The 27,973-nt window shown below is 39.1% G+C and overlaps 1 protein-coding gene across 15 annotated transcripts in view; it reads left to right on the plus strand.

The window, feature by feature from the left end:
- Positions 1-27,973, plus strand: part of LOC100119385 (echinoderm microtubule-associated protein-like 2) — an 804,666-nt gene that overhangs the window by 60,269 nt on the left and 716,424 nt on the right. For 12 of the 15 annotated variants that reach the window (XM_031930031.2, XM_031930040.2, XM_031930035.2 and 9 more), the window contains one exon: positions 21,033-21,246. The exons of 2 other annotated variants lie outside the window; for them this stretch is intronic. In XM_031930031.2, the coding sequence (XP_031785891.1) occupies positions 21,240-21,246 (7 nt within the window). In that variant the 5' untranslated portion in view covers positions 21,033-21,239. Of the gene's footprint in view, positions 1-20,951; positions 21,247-27,973 lie in introns of all 15 variants that reach the window. One more of the 15 variants, XM_032602017.1, reaches the window with a different exon arrangement.

Consider the following 27,973-nt stretch of genomic DNA (forward strand, 5'->3'; position numbering starts at 1 on the left):
TTTGTTGGTGTGCGAGTCGGAGAATAAGAGAGCATCGAGATGAGAGGACAGGAGATTCGGAGGAACAGCAAAGTGACGAGGAGCAACAGCCAGTTCCAGGAAAGGAGTCGAGGGGAAAGATTTCCCGGAATGCGTGATCGCAGGCGCGAATTTGTAACTCTGCTGCGACAGGGAAGCGTATGTTGTTCGTGAGTGAGAGAGACAGAGAGAGAGAGAGAGAGAGAGAGAGAGAGAGAGAGAGAGAGAGAGAGAGAGACAGAGAGAGAGAGAGAGAGAGAGAGACACAGAGAGAGAGAGAGAGAGAGAGAGCGCGATTAGATTAGATTAGATTAATTAGTGTTGTAATATGTGAATTTATACAGTGGTAATACATAAAACGGTACTCGTCGCGCCATCTACTGGTTGACGACGATTCCGTGCAACGAGACAAGCTCGAGCGAACGCGAGCATAATGCGCATGCCTCGCGTATATACTCTAAGCGCATACTATACTGTATACTCAGCTCCGTGGAGTCAGACTATGCGACACTGTACTATACTCTCTCTTTCTCTCTCTCTCTCTCTCTCTCTCTCTCTCTCTCTCTCTCTCTCTCTCTCTCTCTCTCTCTTGCTCCCTTACTAAGTCATATTTTCAGGGACTCTAGGCTCGATTCGGATCTCCGCATATATAGACTAGCTAGAGACAATGCTCACAAACAAGTCGAGGAAGCCAGGCTGAATTATTACTATTCACTCTTGTCAACCTTGACTGATGTTGCCGAGAGATGTAGAGAGCTGGAGAAACTTGGTATTTCTGCCACCAAGGCCCCTTCACCATCTCGCTTTAGCACAGATGAATACAACAAGCATTTCAGCTCGATCTCCAATGATCCGTTAGCTCCTGCTGTTGAGGATTATCTTCTCACCCTGGAAAGTCTTGACCTCCCGGAAAATTTCGAGTTCAGCACCATAACGGAATCGGATGTGTTGGATGCAGTATCGCACTTCGACACTTAGGCCAGGGGAAGCGACGGAATCCCTCAGGTTATCATCTCAAAAGCATTGCCAGTTTTCGCTCCCCTACTAAGTCATATTTTCAACCTGTCTCTGAGCGAATCCTGTTTCCCATCTGCCTGGAAATTGTCACTTGTGCGCGCACTCAACAAAATGAGTTCACCAACAGCCCTGACTGATTACCGTCCGATTTCACTTCTCTGCTTTCTTTCCAAGGCTCTGGAGTGGCTAGTGCACAGGCAAGTCTCAGAATACCTTGAATCAAGGCTCTTACTAGATAACCTTCAAACAGGCTTCCGCACTGGTCACAGCACTCAGTCTGGCCTAATTAAGCTAACTGATGATGCCAGAACTGGGATAAACAAAAAGAAAGTAACACTACTCCTTTTCTTTGACTTTAGCAAGGCGTTTGACACTGTGTGTCACGTCAGGCTCCTGAGAAAGCTATCCACCTTTGGCTTCTCAAAGCAAGTCATCCGCTGGTTTGCCTCCTACCTCTCTGGTAGAGAGCAGGCCGTCGTTGGTGACAATAACGAACGTTCTTCTGCTCGGCGTCTCAACATCGGCGTCCCGCAGGGGTCCGTTCTGGGTCCCCTGCTGTTTGCATTGTACATCAATGACATCGGTTTCTGCCTTGATACCGATGTTTCCAATCTCATCTACGCGGATGACTTGCAAATTTACAGTCAATGCCACCTTGAAGAGCTCAATTCTTTATCAAACAAGATGAGTGCCAATGCTGAGAGGATTACTGGTTGGGCTGCACAGAATAAGCTAAAACTTAATGTTGCTAAAACTAAATCAATTGTCCTGGGCTCTCCCTACTACATAAACGCATTACCCTCAACAGCTAACACTTTCATTAACATAGGGGGTGCCCAGGTCAGCTTTGAATCTTCCGTGCGTAATCTGGGATTGGTGCTCGACTCTAAGCTTACGTGGAGGGAGCATATTACACAAGTGTGTAAGCGTGCTCACACGCTAATGTACAGGCTTTACTTTTTCAGGAAAAGCACCAATCTCAGGTTGCGCAAGCACTTAGTGCAGGCCCTCCTGTTTCCTCTTATAGACTATTGTTCTCTCCTATACTGTGACCTGACGCAGGAACTCGACCTAAAACTTCAGAGGCTCGTGAATACAGGAATTCGGTACATCTATGGTGTAAGAAGAGATGAGCACATCTCCCCATACAGGCGGGAGTTGCAGTGGCTAACCACTGCCGGACGCAGGAAGTATTTCACTGCTTGTTTCCTAAGAAAAATGTTTAACACAGCCATACCATCATACGTACTGGCATACTTTGACTTCCGCGTGACACTTCGGCCTGTTAGGGGGGAGGTGATACCTCTGGATATTCCGACATTCGCGACGGAGACGCTGAGGAACTCGTTTCATATCAGCGCCTCATACCTATGGAACAACCTACCATCTCACATTCGTAACACTACATCTGTCTCAGGTTTCAAGAGACTAGCTAAAGAGCACTTTCTCGAGATTGAAAATACAAACACTTGAATCTCTTGTACACATCACGCAAACGCACACACTCTCGCTTAACCCATCTTCACATTATCACACTATCACAATACACATTTTTGCTGTACTACTACTCCTGCTGTATACAATTTATCGTACAACATATTGTACGCCAAATAAATCTAATAAATCTCTCTCTCTCTCTCTCTGCCGTTAGACTCCGATGTGAGCGGGCGTGTTCACCAAGGCTATTGCCGACACACAATTATTTCAATATACATAACTAGTATTAACCTCAGTGTTATTATTTATTCCACTATTCCAACATGGTAGCAGACCGTGGTTAACTTTATTTTTTCAATTTTACATTAACCTTCGGGGAAATGTAAAATTGAAGGGGGTAAAAAGTGAGGTTAGAAGAAAGCCACGTGGAAAAGAAGTTAACGGTTATTGTTAACAAAGTGAATCGCACAGTGAAAAATTGAGCAGTGAAAATAAAGGAGAAAATTTCTCAGAAAGATTATATGCTTGTGAAGCATTGAAATTTGAATCTTGTGTCGAAACGTCCGTCAAAAAAAGAAAAATTTCAAGTGAAGATTAACCAGTTAAGAAAATGTTAAAGTCAAAAAATATATGCTCAGTGACAAAGATAAAGTTGTCAGGTAACTAAACAATAAAAAGATTTTTGAAAATTAATAAAGATTAAAGTGCGATGTCAATAGATTAAAGTCGGCAAGTGAAAAACGTGGTAACGTGCTAGTACAGAGCACGTGGCAATTTCGAGGTTAAGCACATGTTCTCGGGGTTTAAATATAGAGTAAAAAAAAATTAAACATGAGAATGAATTAGATGCTACAGATATTGAATTAACAAAGAAAATAAGAAATAAGATTAGAAAAATATTTTTAAAAGAAATCAAGAAAATTGTTGTATTGAAAAATCAAGTGTACGAGAATATACGTGTCAAAGAAGAAGAAATAAAAATGGCGAAGCAAGCTAAAGTTGAAGATATCATGATACCCGTGTTTGATGGTGCAAATTACTCCAGTTGGAAAATAAGATTGATGATTTTATTAGAATATAAAGAGTGTAACGAACCTGCAACTAGTAAAATAACTGCTGCATACAAAGATAAAGAAGGTGAATGGCAGAAAAAAGATTTAAAAGCAAGAACGATTATAATAAGCACTGTAGCCGATAAACAATTAGAATATATTGGTGAATGTAAATCAGCATTTGACATGATGGAAAAATTCGATAAAATGTATTCGACGCAATCCACGTCACTACAAATAATTTGCAGAGGAAAGCTGGAAGAAGTAAAATTGAAGAATTTTGATCAAGTAGACGATTTTTTCGCAGAATTCGAGAAAACCGTGAACGAGTTCAAGGCGGCTGGTGGAAAACTAGAGGAAACAGAGAAGATGAGGTATTTAATACGAGCACTACCACCAAGCTACAGCTACATAGGAGACTTCATTGATGTCATTCCAGAAGATCAAAGGACAGTAGATTATGTCAAATAAAAAATTAAAGAGAAAAATTATACAAAAAACGATTCTGATAAAAAGAGTAATGTAATTACTTTTACAGCCAAGTTCGAAGGTAAATGTTACAACTGTGGAAAAGTTGGACATTACAAAAATGCATGCACGAGACCACCACAGCAGAGTAACCGAGGACGAGGTGCTCAATCCAGTCAAGGTCAACAAGGTCATCAAAGAGGATACAACAGAGGTGGAAACTACAGAGGTCGTGGCCAAGACAGAGAACATGGTCAACCCAGAGGTGACTCTTCAAGCGAGCAACAGGGCAACTATTCATCTGAATCATGGACAACACAGGTATGCTACGACTCGAAAAATTCTTATACCTACCCTCGGGAAAAGTATAAGAATGATAAAACAAGTGAATTAAATCATGTAACAGGTTGTAGCGAAAATTGTAGCGAAATCGATTGGTTATTATCGATTGGATAGTGGTTGCACAGATCATATTATAAAACATGATAAATTCTTTGATAAATGTGTAGATTTGAAAAATCCTGTTGATGTAAAATTACCAGACGGTAAAATGTTAAAAGCAACCAAAATAGGTAATGTTAAAACTTATTTTAAAAATTATTATATTGAAGGCATTAAACAAAATTTGATGAGTCTTGCAAAAATAACTGAAAATTATACAGTACTAGGAATGAAGGCGCGCTTCGCGCGCTCTTGATTCTATCTCTGTCTAATAACACTGGTAGAAAATCTACCATAAGTGTTGGGCGGCACAATAACGTCTGCTAATATTTTGTAAGCATGTAACATGTTACTAAATCCCTCAAAACTATTTTTTAATAAATATATTAATAATGCTCAATGTCGTCATAATTGGTTTGAATAGTGAATTTGAAGAAAAGTTCAGTATAAGAGTCAGTGGCTATGTCTATCATTACAATGCCATTTATTTGCATTATAAAAAAGCTATACAACTGAAATTTTACACACATACTTACTATGCTACCTAGAAAACATGTACCTAGAAATTTTTTAATTTAGCGTATCAAATTTTGCTTGTAGACAGTTACACAGAAACTACCATCTCTAGCACATTGTATTTCTGGTTTCCAGTGTATTTTTACATGAAGAAAGTGATAAGTATTTTAGCTTTTTTGTCAAGGCATTAATTAGAATTTTGACTTTTAACAGTTGTGAGAGACTTTGAGACCGATACCTGTTTCTCCATTTTTGCATTTTTTCTCAGTTGAAAACTAACAGGTCTAGGAAGCTCATATTTTGCATATAGATTTCTTTTGTGATTGTGGAAAGATATTTAAAGTTGAATCAACGTTAACTAAAATACTTTTGTATTCGACTACAACACCCATGATAATTATTTAGTCGTATAGCATGAGTTTGCATTCACATCAGTGTCGGAGTCGAAATCAGAAGTTTTTCAGTTAAGGTTGATTCAACTTTAAATATCTTTTCACAATCACAGAAGAAATCTATATGCAAAATATGAGCTCTCTAGACCTGTTAGTTTTTGAATGATAATAAATGCAAAAATGGAAAAGCAGGTATCGGTCTCAAAATCTCTCACAAATATTAAAAGTCAAAATTCTAATTACCTAATACGCTAAAAATATGCTAAAAAACAGAAATACAATGTGCTAGAGATAGTAGTTTCTGCGTAACTGGCTATAAGTAAAATCAATTAAAAAATTCGCATGAGCCTGGATATCGAAATATGAACGAAAACATTTAAATCAGAATCATCTAGGTTACATATTTCTAGGTAACATAGGAAGTGGCAGTGTCATTTACATTCATACCTATTTTAATTGTCTAGTAGACTTTTTACAATTCAAAGAGCATTGTATAATGATAGCCTTAAACTTACTGACTCGGATACTGAACTTTTCTTTAAATGCACCTTTCAAACCTCACCGAGGGCGACTTTGGGCAGAGAGACACAGTATATCTTCAAACTCTTTATCCTTTTAATTGAACTTCTCACTGACATTTCAAAATAAAACTAAATAATATTCACACACTTTATTACTACTTCAAATAGGGTTAGGGTGCCACTTTTCAATACACATGTTGTAATACTCACACTCTTGGTAATGATTAATTTTTACTAAAATTTCTTGCTAGTTATATTACATATATTTTATCTGTTATGAAGGTTTCGGCATTTCATTTTAAACACCTCAAACATTTCTACCAGGGTTATGAGTTATGACTATTTTGAGGGTTATGAATTTAAAGCGCGGTTCTGATCTCTTTGCCTAGGCAACCAACCAGCAACTAATCAGAATCACGTATTAAATGCTTCACAACAAAGGCCATCATTTTTTAAGAGAGGATTAGCAAATAAAGATATTGTAAACATTTTTAATAAATCTAGAGAGTTAATAGCTGTAGCAAACAAAAAGGAAAATTTGTTTTATATGAAAAGTTTTGTATCAAAAAGAGCAAGTAATGAATTGTATGTAAATTCAGTAAAATTAACTGACAAAGAAAAATGGCATAGGGCACTTGGCCATGTAAATTTTCAATATTTGAACAAATTAGTAAATAATAAATTAGTTGAAGGTTTGCCAGATAAAATAGAAAATGTTGAAATGAAATGTGCAAATTGTATAGAAAGTAAAATGGCAAATGCACCATTCGAAAATAATAGAACAAAAACTACTGAAATTTTAGAACTAATTCATACTGATCTAAATGATCCACATAGCACAACTGGTTATGGTGGAGAAAAATATTTCTTAACATATGTTTATGATTATAGTAAGTGCACTAGAATCTTTTGTATTAAAAACAAATCAGAGACTGCAAGTTGTTTGAAAGAATTTGTTAATTTAGTAGAAAATAAATTCAATATAAAGTTTAAAAAATTACGATGTGATAATGGCAAAGAATATCTAAATAGAGAAATTTATGACTTTGTAAAATCTAAAGGAATTTAATTATTGCCATACCCACCCTACGTCCATGAATTAAATGGAGTAGCGGAAAGATATAATAGACCCGCAATGGATATGGGTAGATGCTTAATGCGAGAAGCTAAAATTCATAGGCGTTACTGCCCTGAAATCATAAAAACGGTCGCGTATTTAAAAAACCGTACAATAGCAAATACAGCGGAAAATAAAACTTACGAGATATTTTTTGGAAAAAAGCCTAATGTAGATAATTTAAATTTATGGAAGTCGAGTCTTCGTAAGAGTTGCAGAAGCGTTGCGAAAAAGCAAATGGGACGATAAAGCCCAATTAGGCGTACTAGTAGGCTATGTTGATAATGGCTATAAAGTTCTAGTCAATGGTAGAGTCATTCATGCTAGACATGTTCAAGTAGTTGATGAGAAAACTCAATTAATTTGTTTAGAAAAACTTGATGACGAAAAAGATAGAGATTTGGAAAATAGCGAATCTGAAAATAAAGAAAATGAATCCAAAATTGATGAATATGATGTAAATTCAAATAGAAAAAATACTCTTATCTCTACTCAGACCTTCGGGGAAAGTAGAGATAACGAATCAAATTTTGACATTGTTGAAAAAGAAAATATACATGATGATTTTTCAAATACTGTAGAAAATAAAAGTAAAGAAAACCTGATTGTAAAAAGAAAATCAGAAAGAAAGAAAAGTTCTGTAAATAGGTATCGAAATCCTGTAACTCATTTTATCTATGTAAATCACATTGATGCAAATGTACCGAACACATTTGAGGAGGCGTTAAACTCAAATGAATATAAACAATGGAAAATTGCGATGGACTCAGAAATTAATAGTTTAAAGAAAAATAATACTTGGCAAATTGTTGAACGGCCAAAAGATAAAAAGGTTATTGATGTAAAATTGTTGTACAAAAAGAAAAGCAATAATGTCTAGAAAGCTAGATTAGTTGCTAGAGGTTTTCAACAAAAGGAATACACTGATAATGTTTATTCACCCGTAGGAAAAATGCAAACCTTAAAAATTTGATTGTCTTATTGTTGTAAGAATAATTTATTCATTGAACAAATGGATGCAGAGACGGCATTTTTAAATGGTTATGTAGAAACAGAAGTATATGTTAATGAACCGAAAGGTTATGAAACTGGAGACAATAAAGTTTGTAAATTGCAAAAGGCACTCTATGGATTCAGAGAAAGCCCTAGAGCTTGGTATAATTGCTTTAATAAATACATGGAAAGTTTAAACTTTGTTAGAAGCAACTATGATAATTGTCTGTACATACAAAATACAAGCAAAGATCCAATATATATATATATATATATATATATATATATATATATATTAGTATTTGTAGATGATCTCTTAATTTGTTGTAATGATAAAAATAAAATAAATCAAGTCAAAGCTAGTTTAATGAAAAGATTTGCAATGAAGGATATGGGCAAAATTAGCCAATATATAGGTATTGATATAGATTATAGCGATGATAGACACAAAATGACCTTAAGTCAAACCAAATATATTGAATCTTTGGCTGCTAAATATAATCTAGAAAATGCAAAATTATATGATACTCCAATGGAGACTAATCTAAAATTAGATCAAGCTGGCCAAATTGACGAACGAATATAGTACAGAAACTTGATAGGAGAACTGCTATATATAAGCTCAAGCACAAGGCCAGATATATCGTACAGCGTAAATTATTTAAGTCGATATCAAAGTTGCTACGATCAAACTCACTATAAGTATGCGATGCGAGTCTTAAAATATTTGTACAAGACTAAAGACTTGAAACTAACATATTGTGATAATATAAATAGCGAGATACTAGATTGTATGGTAGATTCCGATTTTGCTGGCGATAATGTAGATAGAAAATCCACAAGTGGATACGTAATTAGATTATATGGTAATGTAATTTTTTGGAAAACCCACAAACAAGGTGCGGTAACAAAATGCTCAACTTTTGCTGAATATGTAGCTTTGTCAGAGGCAGTCTCCGAAATATTGTTTCTAAGAAATTTATTGAGCGAATCATTTGATGTAAATTTACATGAACCAACAACTATTTACGAAGATAATTCAGGAGCAATCGCAATCGCAAAATTCGGTAATTTTACTCCAAACTCAAAGCACATCGAAGTGCAATATAATTATATAAATGAAAGTTATGAAATGGGCAAAATAAATATTGTAAAAGTTGACTCCAAATGTAATTTAGCAGACATCCTCACAAAGAGTCTGGATAAGACAAAGTTTCTAAACAATAGAAAAGGCTTAAGATTAATCTAAAATGTCCATACCAAATTCCAAGTTCAATTGTAAAAACCCAAGTTCAAAGTAATAATCGCCAAGTTTAATTGTAAAAACCCAAGTTCAAAGTAATAACCGCCAAGTTCAGTTGTAAGACTCAAGTTCACTTGAAATGCTCTTAATTCAATTAATGTAAAATGCGATGACAAAATAATTGTATGCGAAATTGAAAACTCAAATGTATCGAATTATAATGTAAAAATATCACGACTGTAAAATTTAGGAAGCGTGTTGTAATATGTGAATTTATACAGTCGTAATACATAAAACGGTACTCGTCGCGCCATCTGGTTGACGACGATTTCGTGCAACGAGACAAGCTGGAGCGAACGCGAGCATAATGTGCATGCCTCGCGTATATACTCTAAGCGCATACTATACTGTATACTCAGCTCTGTGGAGTCAGACTATGCGACACTGTACTATACTCTCTCTCTCTCTCTCTCTCTCTCTCTCTCTCTCTCTCTCTCTCTCTGCCGTTAGACTCCGATGTGAGCGAACGTGTTCACCAAGGCTATTGCCGACACACAATTATTTCAATATACATTACTATTATTAACCTCAGTGTTATTATTTATTCCACTATTCCAACAATTAGTTTTATTTTGTGTACATTATATTGTACGATTGTAAGTTTACAGCATTACAAAGTAAGAAGAGAAATAACAATAGACTGAGGTATGTTTAGAGTATGTATAGTGTGAGAGTGTGGCGATGGTGAAGGTGGAATGAGCGAGAAAGTAGATGTGTACGTGTGCGTAAAGTGTGTACGAGTTATGTGTTTTCGAGTTGAAAAAAGTGTTCCTTAGCAAGTTTTCTGAAAGTGACGGTGGATGAAGTGTTTTTGATGTGTGATGACAGGTTATTCCATAAGTATGAAGCGCTAATATGCAACGAGTTCCTCACGAAAGTTGGTATTTCCAGAGGTGTCACCTCGCCCCTCACAGGCCGGAGTGTGACGCGGAAATCAAAAAAGGCCAGTACGTATGATGGTACGATCAAGTTAAACATTTTACGTAGCAACAAGCTGTGAAGTACTGCCTGCGTCCGGCAGTGGTTAGACACTGCAGCTCCCGCCTGTACGGGAAGATGTGCTAATCTCTCCTTACACCATAGACGCGGCGGAGAGGAACGCTGGTTATTGTCGCCAACAACGGCCTTTTCTCTCCCAGTGAGATAGGAGGCAAACCAGCGGATGACCTGCATAGAGAAGTCGAAGGAGGATAGCTTTCTCAGGAGCCGGACGTGACATACAGTGTCAAACGCCTTGCTAAAGTCAAAGAGAAGGAGCATTGTCACTTTCTTTTTGTTTATCCCGACCCTGACATCATCAGTTAACTTAATTAGGCCAGACTGGGTGCTGTGGCCAGTGCGGAAGCCTGTTTGAAAGTTATCTAGTAAGAGCCTTGATTCAAGGTATTGTGAGACTTGCCTGTGCACCAGCCACTCCAGAGCTTTGGAGAGAAAACAGAGAAGTGAAATCGGACGGTAGTCAGTCAGGGCTGTTGGTGAACTGAATTTGTTGAGTGCACGCACAAGCGACAATTTCCAGGCAGATGGGAAACAGGATTCGCTCAGAGACAGGTTGAAAATATGACTTAGTAGGGGAGCGAAAACTGGCAATGCTTTTGAGATGATAACCTGAGGGATTCCGTCGCTTCCCCTGGCCTAAGTGTCGAAGTGCGATACTGCATCCAACACATCCGATTCCGTTATGGTGCTGAACTCGAAATATTCCGGGAGGTCAAGACTTTCCAGGGTGAGAAGATAATCCTCAACAGCAGGAGCTAACGGATCATTGGAGATCGAGCTGAAATGCTTGTTGTATTCATCTGTGCTAAAGCGAGATGGTGAAGGGGCCTTGGTGGCAGAAATTCCAAGTTTCTCCAGCTCTCTACATCTCTCGGCAACATCAGTCAAGGTTGACAAGAGTGAATAGTAATAATTCAGCCTGGCTTCCTCGACTTGTTTGTGAGCATTGTCTCTAGCTAGTCTATATATGCGGAGATCCGAATCGAGCCTAGAGTCCCTGAAACGTCTGTAAAGTCTATCTCTCTCAGATACAAGGTCACGAAGAGCCGTGGTGAGCCACGGGTGACGCTGTCTTCTTGGTGTCATAGTCCGTAATGGGGCGAGATGATTGATGGCGTTAGTGAGGTTAGCGTTAAGTGTAGATATGCATTCGTCGAGTGATGAAGCGGTGAGGGATGACCAGTCACATGCGCTAAAAAAGTCTCTTAGCTTCTCGGCGCTGATTTTTTTAAAGTTTCTGTAAGAGTATGTGTTAGGTACGTATCGTGGAATCTGTACGTCGAGAGTGGCCGTCATAAGGTCATGTCCGTTGATGAAAGGTGAGTTTGTCTTCCAGTATGACAGCAGGCGATCTTGCTCGTCGATTAGACACAAGTCAAGCCAGGTATCAGAACCCTGTTTGTGGTGTGTGGCACCATAGGGAACAGATGAAAGTGAGTTTTCATCAATGAAGGCTTGATGAACTTGGCATCTTCGGATGTCTCCGTAGGTCTCTTCTGAGGACCGTGGGGTGCGCTTACATAACTAAGAAAGCGAGGAAGTGCAGCGAGGTTTCACGGGTATAGTACAAGCCCGTGACATCGACCACACTGTTTGAGGTCTGCTCCTGGCGCTTCTTGACCTCAGCCAATTCACTGCGTAGGCCGCAAATCTCCGCAATGATGGGCACAGTGCTGCCGTTGTCCCGCGGCACTGTCGCGCTCCTCGATGACAGATCTTGGATTTGTGCCGGCAGCTCGGTGATGGTGGTCTCAGAATTGTGTATGCGAGTTTTGAGTACAGGCAGCTGATCGAGGGCCTTAAGGCGCTTCTCCAGCGGGCCCAGATGCTGCTCAATTTTAGAAATCCTCTCCGACACGATGTTCTGGGTCTTGAGGGCCTACGTTTGAGCATTACGTATATCGTCGAGAGCTCCGCGAATGTCCCTCAAGGCGGCCTCAACGGACGGCGTAGGTGTTGTTACTCCGGCCAAGCGGGTTGGTGAGGGATTTCTCGATGTGTTGACTGATGGTGGTGCTGACCTCGTCTTCTTATTCACCTGCTGCTGTTGTTTGGCAGTATTCTTGCCTGCTGCTGTTGTTGCAGTTACTCCCGTTGCTGATTTTACAGCAGAGGTGGATTTAGTCCTCACTTTGGAACCCTTGGCGTTGTTGTTGTCTGCACATGGAGGACAGGATTACATGATGTTGCAACATGATGTTGATTGTGTTTTGGCCCTTGACGTGGTTGTACAGACCACAAAATTCACACTTTTTGGGGTCTTTGTGCTGTATGGATTGTTCACAGCTTCTGCATGGTTGAAAAGGCACTTCCACACTCTTCTCGCCGTTTGCACTCATTTTTCGTCGATAACTTACTAGCAGTCGGTAAAGCAGATATTTGTAGGAGGATGATAAGTTATCGACGGAGTGAAAGGTGTTGTGACTCTTACTCTTCGAGAGAGAGAGAGAGAGAGAGAGAGAGAGAGAGAGAGAGAGAGAGAGAGAGAGAGAGAGAGAGAGAGAGAGAGATTAGATTAGATTAGATTGATTGCTCTTTATTTTTGTACATTTTGTTGTACATATAACAAATATAGTGTATTATGATAAAGGAATAAATAAAATTTGTGTAAGGGTATATAGTATAAGGTGTGTGTGATGTTGAGAGATGACATGAGATGAAAGAGAATGTATGTATGTTTGTGCGATGTTTATGTGTTTTCCAAATTAAAGAAATAATTTTTAGCTGCTTGTTTGAAGTGTGATATGGATAGTGTGTCGCGAAGTTGAGATGGAAGGCTGTTCCAGAGGTAGGAGGCGCTGATGAAAAATGAATTCCTCAGCGTCTCCGTCTTGAAGAACGGGATGTCCAGTGGAGTCACCTCGCCCCTGACAGGCCTGAGTGCGACGTGGAAGTCAAAATAGGCTAGTAGATAAGCTGGTATTGAGGTGTTGAAAATTTTTCTAAGAAAACAGGCCATGAAGTACTTCCTACGTCCGGCGGTGGTGAGCCATTGCAACTCACGCCTGTACGGGGAGATGTGGTCGTCCCTCCTTACACCATAGATGTATCGGATTCCCGTATTGACAAGCCTCTGCAGTTTTAAGTCAAGCTCTTGAGTCAGGTCGCAGTAAACAAGTGAGCAGTAGTCGATAAGGGGAAATAGGAGTGCTTGCACCAAATGTTGGCGCAACCTGAGGCTAGTGCTCTACCGAAAGAAATATAGCCGATACATTAAAGAGTGAGCACGTTTACAAGTTTGTGTAACGTGCTCTTTCCACATAAGTTTTGAGTCAAGCACCAACCCCAGGTTGCGCACAGATGATTCAAAGTTGACCTGGGCCCCCCCTATATTTATATAGGTGTTAGCAGTAGAAGGTAGAGCATTGATATAGTAGGGTGAGCCCAGGACGATCGCCTTAGTCTTACTAACATTCAGCTTAAGTCTGTTTAGTGCCGCCCAGCCCATTATCCTCTCGGCGTTAGCACTCATCTTGTCAGAACAGGAATCGAGCTCCTCAAGGGGGCATTGACAGTAGATTTGCAGATCATCCGCGTAGACTAGATGGGATACATCTGAGTCAAGGCAGAGGCCAATGTCATTGATGTATAACGCGAACAATAAGGGGCCCAAGACTGACCCCTGTGGGACACCGGTGTTTAGTGGTAGGAATGTAGAGAGTTCGTTGTTGTCACCAATGACGGCCTGTTCTCTACCAGAAAGGTAAGATGCAAGCCAGCGGATAACCTGCTTTGAGAAGCCGAAGGAGGGTAGCTTTCTGAGTAGCCTGACGTGACACACTGTATCAAACGCCTTGCTAAAATCAAAAAGAAGTAGAAGGGTGACCTTCTTCCTGTCCATTCCAAGCCTGACATCATCAGTCAGCTTAATCAAGCCGGACTGCGTGCTGTGGCCAGTGCGAAAACCAGTTTGGAAACTATCAAGATAGAGTCTAGTTTCAAGGTATTCAGAGATTTGATTGTGCACCAGCCACTCCAGCGCCTTGGATAGAAAGCAAAGTAGGGAAATCGGTCGGTAGTCAGTTACAGCTGTAGGAGAGTTGATCTTGTTTAATGCTCTTACGAGCGATGATTTCCAGGCAGAGGGAAAGCATGCCTCACTCAAAGACAGGTTGAAAATTTGACAGATTAAAGGAGTGAGTATTGGTAGTGCTTTAGAGATTACAACCTGTGGGATGCCATCGCTTCCCCTGGCCTGGGTATTGAAATGTGAAACTGCAGCTAACACGTCCGATTCTGTGATGGCCCTGAAGATAAAGTGTTCAGGGAGGTCTAGACTCTCGAGGGTCCGCAGATACTCCTCGACAGATGGAGCTTGAGGGTCATTTGAGATGGAACTGAAGTGTTCGTTGAGAGCATCTGGAGAGAACCGAGCAGGTGGAGAAGATTTAGAGGTGGTAATGCCAAGATTTTCAAGTTCTCTCCATATCTCTGCAACGTCGGTTAGAGTAGACAAGCGTGAATAATAGTAATTCAGCCTGGCTTCCTCCACCCGTTGATGAGCGTCATCCCTTGCGATTCTATAAAAGTATAGATCCCAAGGTAGACGACTTCTGCGAAAACGCCTGTAGAGCCCTATTCCTTTCAGTTAAAAGGTCACGAAGAGCCGCGGTGAACCACGGGTGACGTTTACGTGCAGGTGTCACAGTCTTTAATGGGGCGAGATGATTTATGGCTTTTGTGATGTTTTCGTTGAGGATGGTGATGCATTCGTCAAGTGATGGTGTGGTGAAGGATGACCAGTCGCATGCGCTAAGGAAGTCCCTTAGCTTCTCAGCACAGATTCCTTTGTAGTTTCTGTAAGTGTAGGTATTAGGTACGTAGCGTGGAATCTGTACGTCGAGTGTGGCTGTAATAAGGTCATGTCCATTAATGAAAGGTGTGTCAGTCTTCCAGTATGAGAGCAGGCGATCCTGCTCATCGATTAAGCAAAGGTCAAGCCAGGTGTCAGAGTCTTGTATATGATGAGTTGCACCATATGGCACAGAAATAAGGGAGTTCTCGTCGATGAAAGCCTTGATGAAATTGGCGTCTTCAGACGAGGAAAGTTGGTCAGCATTGAAATCACCCATGATGACCTTCGTGGAGTAGTTGTGCATGTGTGTTGTTAGTTGCTCAATAAAGTTAGATCCCTGGATAAAGGGAGAATGAGGAGGGCGATACACAACTCCCACGAAGATGGGCGATATTCCCTTAGCTGTGATTTCACAGAAAAGATACTCCGGCTTACCTGGTTTGCCCGACCATTCACCATCAGATGACGAGATGATACAAGCTGTCAGTGAGTGATGGATGTAGAGAGCCACACCTCCACCGTTCCTGTTTCTGTCCCGTCTGTAAAGAGTGTAATCGTCCAGTGAAGGGATGGACGATATCTTGTCGCTTAGCCAGGTCTCGGTCACAGCCACTACGTGGAAGGGGGAACGAGTGGACAAGAAGAACCTGATCATCTCAATGTGACCCGTAAGGGAGTTCGCATTGAGATGACAGACCCTGAGACCCCCAGACAGAGACGCTTTAGATGTAGATGTGGATGTGTTTGATGTTTTAGACGGTGGTTTTGGTGGAATGATGTGTAAGTGTTTTAATGTGTGGTGTCCGTGTTGGCTATTGGCGGTGTTCGGGCTAAAAAATCTTCCAGATCAGCCTCTGTAGTGATGATGGTGGCCCGTTCATTGTCTTCGCCAGAACGGATGAGGATCCTACCATCCCTCACAAAAGAGCGGCATCCTTTCCTCCTCTTTGCCTCCAGCCTTGCCCTGATTCGCAGCTTGTGAATATCTGGAGGAAGCAGCTCATTTATATTGATGAGTCCCTGATGGTCTGGACAGAGAGCTCTCGCTTCCTCCAGTAGCGCAGCATCCAGTTCACTAGTGTGAAGTTTGCGCTTCCTGGCTTTGGCCACTATGATGGAGCGGGCCAGTGCACTGGAAGAGAGGGTGAAAGCAAGTGGTGGAAGTCTGCTGTCACCCGGCGCACTGATGTTCGTTGTGTCCAGTCTCCCCATGATCCTGACTGACGCCACATCCCGCTTCAGGACCGTGGGATCCAGTGCAGCCAGGACCGAGTAGGCCAGGAGCTGCAGTGATGTCTCCTGGGTGTAGCCCAGGCCGGTGATCACCACCACGTTGTTGGAAGTACGCTCCTGCTTCCTCTTTAAATCGGCCAGCTCGCTGCGGATGGTATTGAGCTCCTCCGAGGCCGGCGCAATGCTGTTGTTCTGCTGCGCTACAGGGCTCCTTGACGACAGCTGTTGAATTTGTGCCTGCAGCTCAGAGATGGAGGACTCGGCTTTACTTAGCCGAGTGTTGAGCGCAGGCAAGTCGTTAAGGGCTTTGAGGCGCTTCTCAAGCGGGCCAAGTCGCTTCTCGATTTTTGAGGCCCGTTCAGACACGGTGTTTTGCGCCTGAAGGGCCTCATTTTGGACCCGCTTGATATCATCCAGTGCCGCAATGATGTCCTTGAGGGACGCCTCGATTGACGCCTGTGTCCTCGCCGGCGACTGCGCTCTGGAGCCGGCAAGAGATGGAGGCGCAGACCTATTCTTCTTGGGCACACCTGTTAAAGGAGTGCCCTTGGTGGATGTGCTTGCCGTTGCCGCTGTCGCTGCCGCTGCCCTTGCCCTCGTCTGCGTGGTCTTGGGCGTGCCGACGTCTGTATATTCTGCTGCACAGGCAGCACAGACGAGTGTGGCATCATTCCCCACCATTATGGACCGAAATGAGACACATATGGTGTGGAAATGGTCATTGCACAACTCGCATGTCTTCATTCTTCCCCTGGCTGCTTTGTTGCATTGAGCACACATAACAGGTGTTTCGGCACTTTTTCCACCAATTCCGCTCATTCTGGACGAGGTTATGTCACTGTCGATAACTTACTGACAGTCGATAAAGTAGAATATGTTGGAGGATAATAGCTGGTGGTAAGTTATCGACTGTTTTTGATGGTAGCGACGCTGAAGGTGGTGATACGTCCGTACAACAGGTGGCTCCACGTGGATCACTTGGGAGGAAAGAGAGACGCCGTGCAGCGAGGAGAAAAGCCGTGCGTGTTTGCAGGTTATGTTTCAGCGACAGATGTTGTAGCAGGAAAAAAAGCAGAGTAGTAGATTGCAGCCTCCAGTGAATAATATGTCACAATGAAGGTTGCAGAATAGCGCATGCAACAGACTACAAAAGAATAGGCCCGAAGGCAACGTGCGGCAGTAAGAGTGCAGAGAAAAATGAGTAAAGCAAAGCAGGACTATATGTACTCACGTGAAGTTGGCAGAGAGAGAGAGAGAGAGAGAGAGAGAGAGAGAGAGAGAGAGAGAGAGAGAGAGAGAGAGAGAGAGAGAGAAAGCATGGAGACGCGCAACGGCGTAGCCAATCGGTTGAGCGATGAGAGCGAGATCCGCGAGGGAAGGGGCGAGCCCGCAGAAACAGCGAGTTTTCAGACTCGAAGATCTGCGAGGCTCGTCGGCCGACGTCGCGGCTCGATGGGCGAGCACGCTAATTGGTCGCGAGCGGTGAGCGGGTCCAAGCGCGCGAGTCGCGGCGCGTGGCCTATTACTGAGCCTCGAGCCGTCGGAGAGGAGAGACGTGTTCGCGAGTGCTTTTTCTGTGTCGTGCTGAGATAGCTGGGTCGTGTCACGTAGCATCTCCGGGCGCGCATCGAGAGGTTCGCGTGCGGGATTCTCGCGGAGTGTGGTGGAGACTGAAGGTGAGCGAGGGTGTAGTGAGAGGAAGAGAGTGAGAGAGAGCCAAGCCCAGGTCTGGAGGAAGAGGACGCGGGCGCACTTCCAGAACGAGAGGAAGCAGGAGGGCGGAGGCTAAGACGAGGAAGCCGAGGAAGAAGACAAGCGGGAAAGTTGGACGAGGTGTCGAGGAAGCTGAGGAAGGAGACGAGCGGAGAGAGCTGGAGGAGGAGACTATGAGAAAAGTAGCGGTGGTGCCGAGTGTGCGCGTGCGAGAAAGAAAGAGAGAGTGAGAGAGAGAAAGATATATATATATGTGTGTGTGTGTGTGTGTGTGTGTGTGTGTGCTTGTGTGTGTGTGGACACATATTATCGCTAAGACTAGAAAAATCTCCAAATATTATCCTTTAAAATATTTGTACGCATGCGCGGACTGCTATTGTAATATATGAATTTTATCGTACAAATGTTACATATGAGAGTCGATGGTTTTGTTCTTCGTGAGGTCTTAAGTTCACGATTGCTGCGAAAATATCAGGGCGATGAAATGAGTACAATAGATTATCGGTAAATGCGTTTGTTTATTAATCGTAATTTACAATGTATGGTTTAGTTTTTTTAGATATACATTAGCAACATGTTAAGCCTCTCATATCTTTCGTGCAAATAATATAATAGTGCGTATTAATCTAATCACGCGCCGCGAGCTTACGTCACTGACCTAACTGATTGAGGCAGAGCCCACAAATTGAAAATTTAAGAATTTTCTGCAGTTGCAATATATAAAACTAAAAAAAAACTCCTCGACCAGGCTCCACTTTCCTCCCCACGCTTTTTCTACCTTCACTCCTGCGTCGCATCTTTTCCCTTTCCAAACCGATTCTTCCCACAGACCCATCCCTTTGGGTCAGCATCTGCGCCCTCTATATCGGGCATCGACCTATAGCGTCGCTCCTTTCCGCTTGGCTACCGCCTCTTCTGGTCTTCTTCCGCTCCACCTACGGTCCCACCCACGCTACTTTTCTAGCCTTGCCGATTTCCCGCTAGATAGCCCTCCCTGTACTATTTTCAACTTTCCTATTTGTTATATTATAATTATTTGTAAATTTTACATTATTTGCTTCTATATAATAATAATTATATTAAAGTGCTTCATGTCCCCGTGTACCGTGAAGCCTTTTACATCTTTTCCCAACAACCTAACATCTAGGATGTGTACATAAATGTATGTTTGTTTATAAATTAAAATAGCTTATACAATGTATATATACGAAGTTGGCAACGTTTTTGGCAATGTTTTTATTTAAAAAAATGTATTACTTTTACAACCGATGGAGCATCAACAAGACCACAGGCATATTTTGACACATGTTTTTGTGTCCAAACAATATGCCTGAAATTCGACACTATTAAACTCTAAGATAAACTCAAAATTCGTAAGGCCTAAAATTTTTATAGTCCATCATTTGTTTATACAAAGAAAACATAAAATCTAAAAAAGTGTGACGTAGGACCTGGTGGTCCAGAGAACCGGAGAACCGGACAAAATTTGTTTACTTTAATATAATGTAAGATTTTCAGTTTCGGTAAAACTTCATAGAAACGTATTTGGAGGTGTTTGAAATTTGAATCATACATTTTTAGAAAAAGACCGTGTGGATGGCTGTATATGTGTTTGTGTGTATGTATGTATACTGGCATAACGGGAAGTACGTAGTAAAATTTTGCATGCATATAAATTTTCTGGTTCTAAATTCGGAAAAAACTTTTTTTTTATGATTCTGGCTATTTTATAGTCGTTTTATTGGAATTTTTTGATTTTTGAAAAATTATATCTGCCTTTTTTTAAATGATATGATTCACACAATAAATTCAGCAATAGTCTTCCGAAAAGATGATTGAATTTTCTACTTTCTCCCGCAAGATTTTCAAGATCTTTTATTATGTTATTATGTTATATTATAATTGTTATGATGAAAAAGGTGATTTTTAAAAAAATGTTAATACCTCCGAAACTAAAATGTGAAACGTTTTGAAAAAGTGTATGACAACGAAAAACGATAATATCTATTTGCTGTAAAAATTTGAAGCCATTTTGGTGACTAGTTTCTGAGCTAAAAATCGAAATCCAAAATAAAAATGGTTTTCTATGTCGTACGATTACGGGAATAAAAAGAAATTAATTAAGTTGAAATTTTGGGAAAAGATAGATCTTTTGCTTACCTTAGCTAAGTTCTTTTTGCAGCTTATGAAACTGATTAGTTTAAATGATATTAAGATTCAAATTCTTTGTTTCTCACCCTGTATACCCTGTATAACTGAAAATTAGTATTTTTGTTAAACGTTATAACTCGCTAACTAAAGTTCAGAATGTTTTAAGAAAATTTATGGTTTCATGAGATATTGAGGACCTAATGGTATTTAAAATATTGAGGTTTAAATTTTTACTTGATTGCAGTGCGCTCCACCCCTCGAAGTGTCGTTTTTCCTCTATTTTAAAGATTTTTATCAAATCTTTCTGATTACCATGGTGTTTTGCTGAGAAAATTGCTCCTTCAGTAAAATAATTAAGATTGAAAATATTAACAAAAAGCATTAATATACTGTATGTTTGAATACTATTATATCTATTGGAACTATAAATGTAGTTGGAGGAAGCTACGTGCCAAAGAATTGGCAGCAGTTTTTAGTAAATGATTTTTTGGTAGCACCGGATTGCACAAATATGAATTGCAAAAATAAATATTAACTCATAGTTTCATTTTTACTGAAAAACTTCTAAACGATATTCATTCTGCACTTACAAGCCATAAGTATTTAACTTACCTTGTTTTTTGCAAACGCTTTTTTACAAAATTGTTTTTCATCAGAGCTTTCATTTATTAAATATTTTTACTTAAAATGAAACTTTGTGGTTATGCATGTTACATAATTAATTTAAATATTAAAGTTGTATATATGTAGAAAAGACAACTTGTAATAGAGCAAGTATTTTTTAGGACTCCAATGCAAAACAATTGTTGACACCAGCAAGAATCAAGAAATAGCTATAATAATTTCCTGTTAACTTATATTTTTAGGGGTCACGACAAACACAGAAGCTGTAAAAAAAGAGAATTCTGCAAAATATTTGTTCTAAAAAAAAGTGCATAAAATACTAAAATAAGTATAGAATGAAAAACAAAGCCTAAAAATGTTGTGAAGATGCGAAAAACGAAAAATTACACTGCAGATTTTTAAAAGTCAAAAAAGCTAAAAATATTTTGTACAAGGCACAACATCGCATTATGATTGGTAATATAATTTTTTTAATTTTATTTATATACTACTAATTTAGAAAAAAGGTTATATTTTTTTAACAAATCTTCATCAGCATTTAAGAAAGTATATTGTTTGCTAGATGAAACATTGAAAACATTGTATGAGTACAAAAAGGAGTCGAGGGCACTTGTTCAACACTAGGTTTAAGATATTTTAAATTACATAAAAGTATGAGAAAGGCCAAGTAACGATGCTTCGTCCGGGAACAATCTACCAGGTTGTCGATTTTCGTACAAATTGACAAAACTCCCTGTACCCCGATGGAATAAATTTTAACATGATTTCTAAATCTTATATTCAATTTTTTTTCGCTGAATTTATATCTGTCTATTAAAATTTCCTAGGATTTTTTTGTTATTCAAAAAATAAGCAAAAGCATAAAATAGCCTAAACGCCAGGTCTAGGCGCCGGGGCGAACTAGCACGCCGGAGACGGAGAAGTGTCCGCGCGCAAGCCAACCTCTGGGGCGTCGGAGAAAACGTATCAGAAATCGTGTTATGTCTGCGAGCATCCCAACGTGTCGCGCAGCAACAAGTGCCCAAATGTTCGGCTACACAAGGCCAAATAAAGCCCAGTAATGGTAGTCACCGTAATAATGTGTTTTTTCATCGCCCCAACATTCCCAGATTTCTAGTCGCGGACGCGATGCACGACGCTTCGATTCGTCGCGGACGGAATGGATAGAATCGCCATCTGGTCGATAGATCGATTCTAGGGGGGGGGGGGGGGTAACGAGTTGAGTACCGCTGCGCCGCGACGAAACAGGGTAGACTCGCACGAGCGAAGAAAAACACGTGCGAATTCGGGAATAAGAGCGAGAGAGATAGAGAGAGAGCGAGCGCGCGGGCTAATCCTTCAGGTGCGCGATCAGATAGCTCTCGGCCTTCGGAAGGTAAACACAGGACTTCGCTCGTGATATTGAGTGTTATGCTGTATCCAGCGGATCGAATTGTATCTTGTATGTGAATGCGACGCGGAGTCCGGGTATTCCTGATCTCCCTGCTTAGCGGTCCAGCAACCTCTAGTCCTGCAGTCTGTCTGAGATCAGGAGCTATGAGGAGATACGAGAGAGAGAGAGAGAGAGAGAGAGAGAGAGAGAGAGAGAGAGAGAGAGAGAGCGGGCTAATCCTTCAGGTGAACCCAGTGACAAAAGAATCATTAGTAAAAGCAGGGGAATTAATTGATGAGGATAAAGTAAAGCAAATCAGCATTGCAGGTCTTGATGTTGCGCGCTCAGATAGCTCTCGGCCTTCGAAACGAAAACACGTGACTTCCCTCGTGATATTCGAAATCGTTCGATAACCCAGTCTGTTGTGCTGTGTGCAGCAGATTGAATTATATCCTGTCTGTGAGTGCGGGTATCCTGATCCCCCTGTCTAGCGGTCCAGCGCAGAGTTCGAGTTTTGCAGTCTGTCCGGGATCAGGAGCGTCGACGACGAGATCTAGAAGGTTTGTGTGACGCGCAGTGATTGTTTAATTCATTTTTTAAACAATTTAGAAAAAATATAAACAAAAAATTGAATTTTGCATTTTTTTAAATTTAAGCTGTATCCGTCTCCTTAAGAAATTTAGATATCGATGGCGGCCTTTGTAATGAAACAAGAATGATTATTAAGAATATATAAAAACATATATTATTTGGACAAATCATTACTGCTAAATATTCTGGTAAAATCGTCTTATTGCCACGACTTGATCTAAGACCATCGTTAGATGAGATTAAGTTTCATTATGACTATAAATGTCAATCTTCTGACAAAGTCAGGATATATTTGTGCACTACAGTATCCAGTCATAGTCAATTATATGTTGCTTTGCCAAGAAACATCGAGAAATAACGAAGTTATTTTTAAATAAAGAGTCTATATGCGAGCATGATGAGGATTTATTAAAAGATAAATAGAAACGTAGAAAACCGAACACTAATACAAAAATATATACAAAAAACATAGTATATTCGGAAATCTTTTTGAATTAATTTAATTGTTCACATGATAAATTATATTTGATTTATTAATATTCTGTAATAAAATAAATATAAAAATATATATTATAATCAATCTTTAAAATATTATAAAAATAAACATGATTAACTGGTACAGTTATCGCCAATGCCTACAAATATTTCAATAAAAAATAATCAAAAAATAAATAAATAAATAAATTGTTACATATACTAATCATTTTTTGACTTAATCATTGCCATCATCAACATAGATGGCCTAATTATAAATAATAATTGTTTGGCTTAGTTATCGCATTATAAAATTTAAATATACAATATTGATTGTTTAGCTGAGTTATGGCCATTTTTTTATTTCTACATATAACTATAACCGCTTGATTAAGATATATTTAAAAATGTATTACCTACGATAGTTATAATATTAGCTGTGTTATTATTATTATCCACATTAATCCTCTACAACTATAAAAAGCATTAATTTAATATATCTGAAGTAAATACTGTATATTATACTGTAAATAAACTTGTATTTTCCTGTAGTTGATATCTACAAGAAAAAGCACAATACACATCGAATGTACTGAAAAAAGCTTGTATCTTCTTGTAGGCAATGCCTAAGTGCTAGAATGACCCCCTATTCGACGCGACATCGTCTACAAGGAAGAGCACCACTCAAACAAAAAGTATACCAAAAAATACTTTCGAATTTTTGTAGACGATGTCTAGGTGTCCCCCAGGTCGACGCGACATCGTCTACAAGAAGGAGCATCGTATGTAAATCAGATGTACCGAAAAATATTGTAAGCTCTTGTAGACGATGCCCAGGTGCCAAGATGACTTTCTGATCTACGGGACATTGTCTACAAGAAAGAGCATCGGATATAATCCCAAATGTACAAAAAAACGTGTGTATATCATATCGTTTGAATAGTCCTTATCATGATTATCCTCAGCATCATCTGATCTGGACCACATGCGGAAATTTTCATTTAGCGTTTTTATACATCTAAACTTGTACTATTAGTGTTTAAATAAAAATTATATTTTTCTGTTTAAATAAGAGATCTAAAAAAATTGACTTTTAAAAAAGTAAAAGGTTAGGCGAGTTTGAAACGGTCACGTCTTATCTCGGTCCTGTAGTAATTAAATTTATGTAAGAATACGAAATCTATTGATTTTATTATCTGAAAAGTTGCGAACATTTACTAATCTGCGTCGTGATTCTGACAACAGATTAAATAGAAAGATTTTAAATTTTTATAATAATTCTCAATTATGATAGTTCAGGTCCGGGATACCAGGTAGTGGAGGTTTATCGCAATAAAGAGATTTTTGTTCTTTATAACGAAAATAAATATATTCAAATAAATAAATAATAGAATATTGCGTATATCTTGCATATATTCTAAGTATCACAAAAATTAAATGGGTAAATCCGCTTTAATTTTTACAAACAAAAATAAACAGATACGCGTTTAAGTTGCGTAATCTGATTTGAATCGTATTGTTACAAGAAGAGATTTTATGCAGATACGCTTAAATTTGCGTTATCTGATCTTATTCGAAATTTTACAAGTTTAAATTATGTAATGAAATTTTTCTAAGTTATTTTGACAAGAATTAGAATTTTTCTAAGTCTAGGACTGATACGCTTTATGATGCGATATCGTGCCTGACTCGAAATTTTTATAAGTGTAGAAATATTTGAAAATATTCTAAGTCTTTTACCTGCTCAAGGCATAAGTTGCTCAAGAGCAGGGACTAGGCGCTTTAGTTGCGCTGGCGCTTAAGTTGCGCTTCGGCTAGTGAGCTCATACTGGCCGTGCGGGTCCTTTTATAGGTCTCGGAGCGAGCGGGGATCGTGCCGCCGAAAATACTTTCACATTCACACTTTCACACAGACATTCACACCTATGTACGAAACCCATTCATACAAATAATTTATAATATGCGCGCTACGCCGCCGCCGCCGCTTCTCCTTCTCTTGCGCCGCTGCGCTCGCAGCTTCTATATACATATATACATGGTGTGTTGCGCGCTCTCCCTCTTCTTTCGGTGTTGCTGCTACCGCCGCTTGCTGGCTCGTGGCGCTGCTGAAGTTGCGCTGTCAGTTGTAGCGCGAGCTTATGCTAGTTGAAAATGGGGGAGCACGATACTCGCGTAAAATCTAAAAATGTATTCAATAAATTTTAGTTTTTATTCTGTATAGTTTTTTGCGGAGCTTGTAAAAAAATTGTTCTGTTCAACTAAGGGCTTACTTAACTTAAAGTTAATTTATATGTTGATCCATTAGAAACAACTTTCAAGATACAATTTTTTTGCTTTATTATGATTAACTATAATAAACTTGACTTTTTTTGATTGATCTCAGTTCTTTTTTATCTGTAATGTCGTTGCGGAATATATCAAACTCGCCTAACCTTTTACTTTTTTAAAAGTTAATTTTTTATAGAGATTAAGTATACCATTAAATATTAAATGTACACTGGATGGTAGTTAATTCTTGTGGAACGTTTCTGAAATGCTTTAATCAGATTGCCTGATCGATAAATTCTACTAACCAATTAAAAGCACGATTTCAAAAACACTGATTATTCTGTCGCAAAATATAAGTATGATGGCTATGATTGATAATGCATGTTAAAAAATTTTGGATAGGTGTACATTTTCGCTGTCCATAAATATTATTACACTAAGACACCAAAAACTTCGAAGCGTACCACCTATACTTCGTCATCAGCTACCCTGTACATCTAGACGCCGTCCTCATATGATTTATTTTCCTGAACACCAAAAACTATGGAGCGCGCCACCTAGACGTCGTCATTGGCCACCCTGTACACCTAGACACCTTCCTCGAATGATTTTTACACCTATATAGACATAAAAAAGCCACGGTGCACTTCACCTAGACGTCGTCATCGAATACCCTTGCTACCACTACCGCGCCACTTGATATTAAATAAAAAACCGCTGCCAAGACATTGGCACTTAGCTTCCTCCTGTTCCGGTAGTGGAAGATAATTACATGTTTTCTAATAAATCTGTACGGATGTATGATATTCTTTTGACGATTTGAGAGTTTAGATGCATGTACTCTATATGAGTCAATCAAGTAGAGGTGTCAGTTAAAGGAGTGAAACGAAAAATTTGATTATTATAACTTTTCCTCTAGGAAGAAGCTATATTGGAAAAATTATAACACTAATAGTAAAATTTGATATAATTTTATTAATAAAATTTATAATCTTAGATAAACAATTTTTTTAGTATAGCAATGTGTTTATTATCCAATTGGAAAATAATTGATGAAATAACTTTATATTTGTACAGAAAGTAGTTCTCATTATTCTTAATCACCATGCTTTTTTTAAAGTTCTATAGAGTAGTTATCGAGTTATAACGGTTTTAAAACGTTTTACTTTTTCTCATATAACAAAAGAACGACGACCGATAATCTGAATTCTCCGCGTTAAAAAGATAGGTAATTGTATTCTCTTTAGGTAAATATTTAGTAATTTACTTTTATGAACTTTTTCAATAACTATATTAGAAAAATCTGAAACCTCAAAACGAAAAAATCGCTATAAACACGCGTCTACAAAATGAAAAACGGACTTTTTTCTCATTATGCTATAGTAAAAACAAAAAGGATGAGCCTTGGTGGGTTAAAATCCACAAAGTAGAAGCTGAGATACAGCGGTATACTAACGTCCACACACATTTTCAATGCCATTTTTCAATAACACTATATTTCGACTAAAAATACATCAAAACACATTTTTAACATGTTTCTAGACAAACTCAAAAAATCACTATTACATTGCTTCCTCTAGGAGAAAGAAAAAAAAATGAAATCACATCCGTACTCCGTAGTCCTGCTGGTCGGTATATGTGTGATCACATCAGTAATGTCACTGGTCTGTATAAGTATGTGGAAAAGCAATATGTGCTGCTAAATTCACAGTCTTAACACTTGCCGTGTGCGGCCAACTTCATGGTCTGAACATTTGGGCTGAAGAATCCCAAACTGATTTTAGCATTTTTGTTGAGACATGCTTGTTTATTGTAAAGAAAGCTGCTTTCTTGGCAATATATCGATTGGAAATCATAGTTAAGCATACAAATATGATTTTACGGCAAAAAAATTTAGATACAATAATGTAAATATTTGTATTTATTAAATTGAAAATTTGAAAACCTAATGTAGAAGTTAATAGGGTCGCGGTCGCCGCAAGCTTTTCAAACTCGCCTTCGTGGCGCTACCGCGCTACTTGATAAGTATGTTTGTATGTACGTAAGGACGTACGCTACTTTGGTAATGTTTATTGTTGATGTTTGCAAAAACAAATTATTCAATAATTACAATTTAGAAATATAGGGATGTTTACAGGAAACATCGTTTTCCAAAATAAAGAATTTGAATATTATGTAGAATTAAGCTATTTTTTCACCGGACTTTTTTAAATGAGAGATAAAATTAATATCTGCTCGGTATGTGTCGAGAAAATATACTATAAATTAATAAACCATAAGATATTATTGTATGAAAAAATGTATAGGTTACAAAACACCAATTTTGAAGTATATAGGGTAACTTCTGCTCCCGCCGGTTTGCATGTATAAACTTCATTTATTCATCCTTCTCAGCGGGCCTCCTTGATATAGTTTATATAATCAAACATATATTTACCATCAGTAATGAGAATAACATAAAATGACAGAGTTTTACAA

Source organism: Nasonia vitripennis (assembly GCF_009193385.2).
Source record: "Nasonia vitripennis strain AsymCx chromosome 4 unlocalized genomic scaffold, Nvit_psr_1.1 chr4_random0007, whole genome shotgun sequence".
Lineage (NCBI taxonomy): Eukaryota > Metazoa > Arthropoda > Insecta > Hymenoptera > Pteromalidae > Nasonia > Nasonia vitripennis.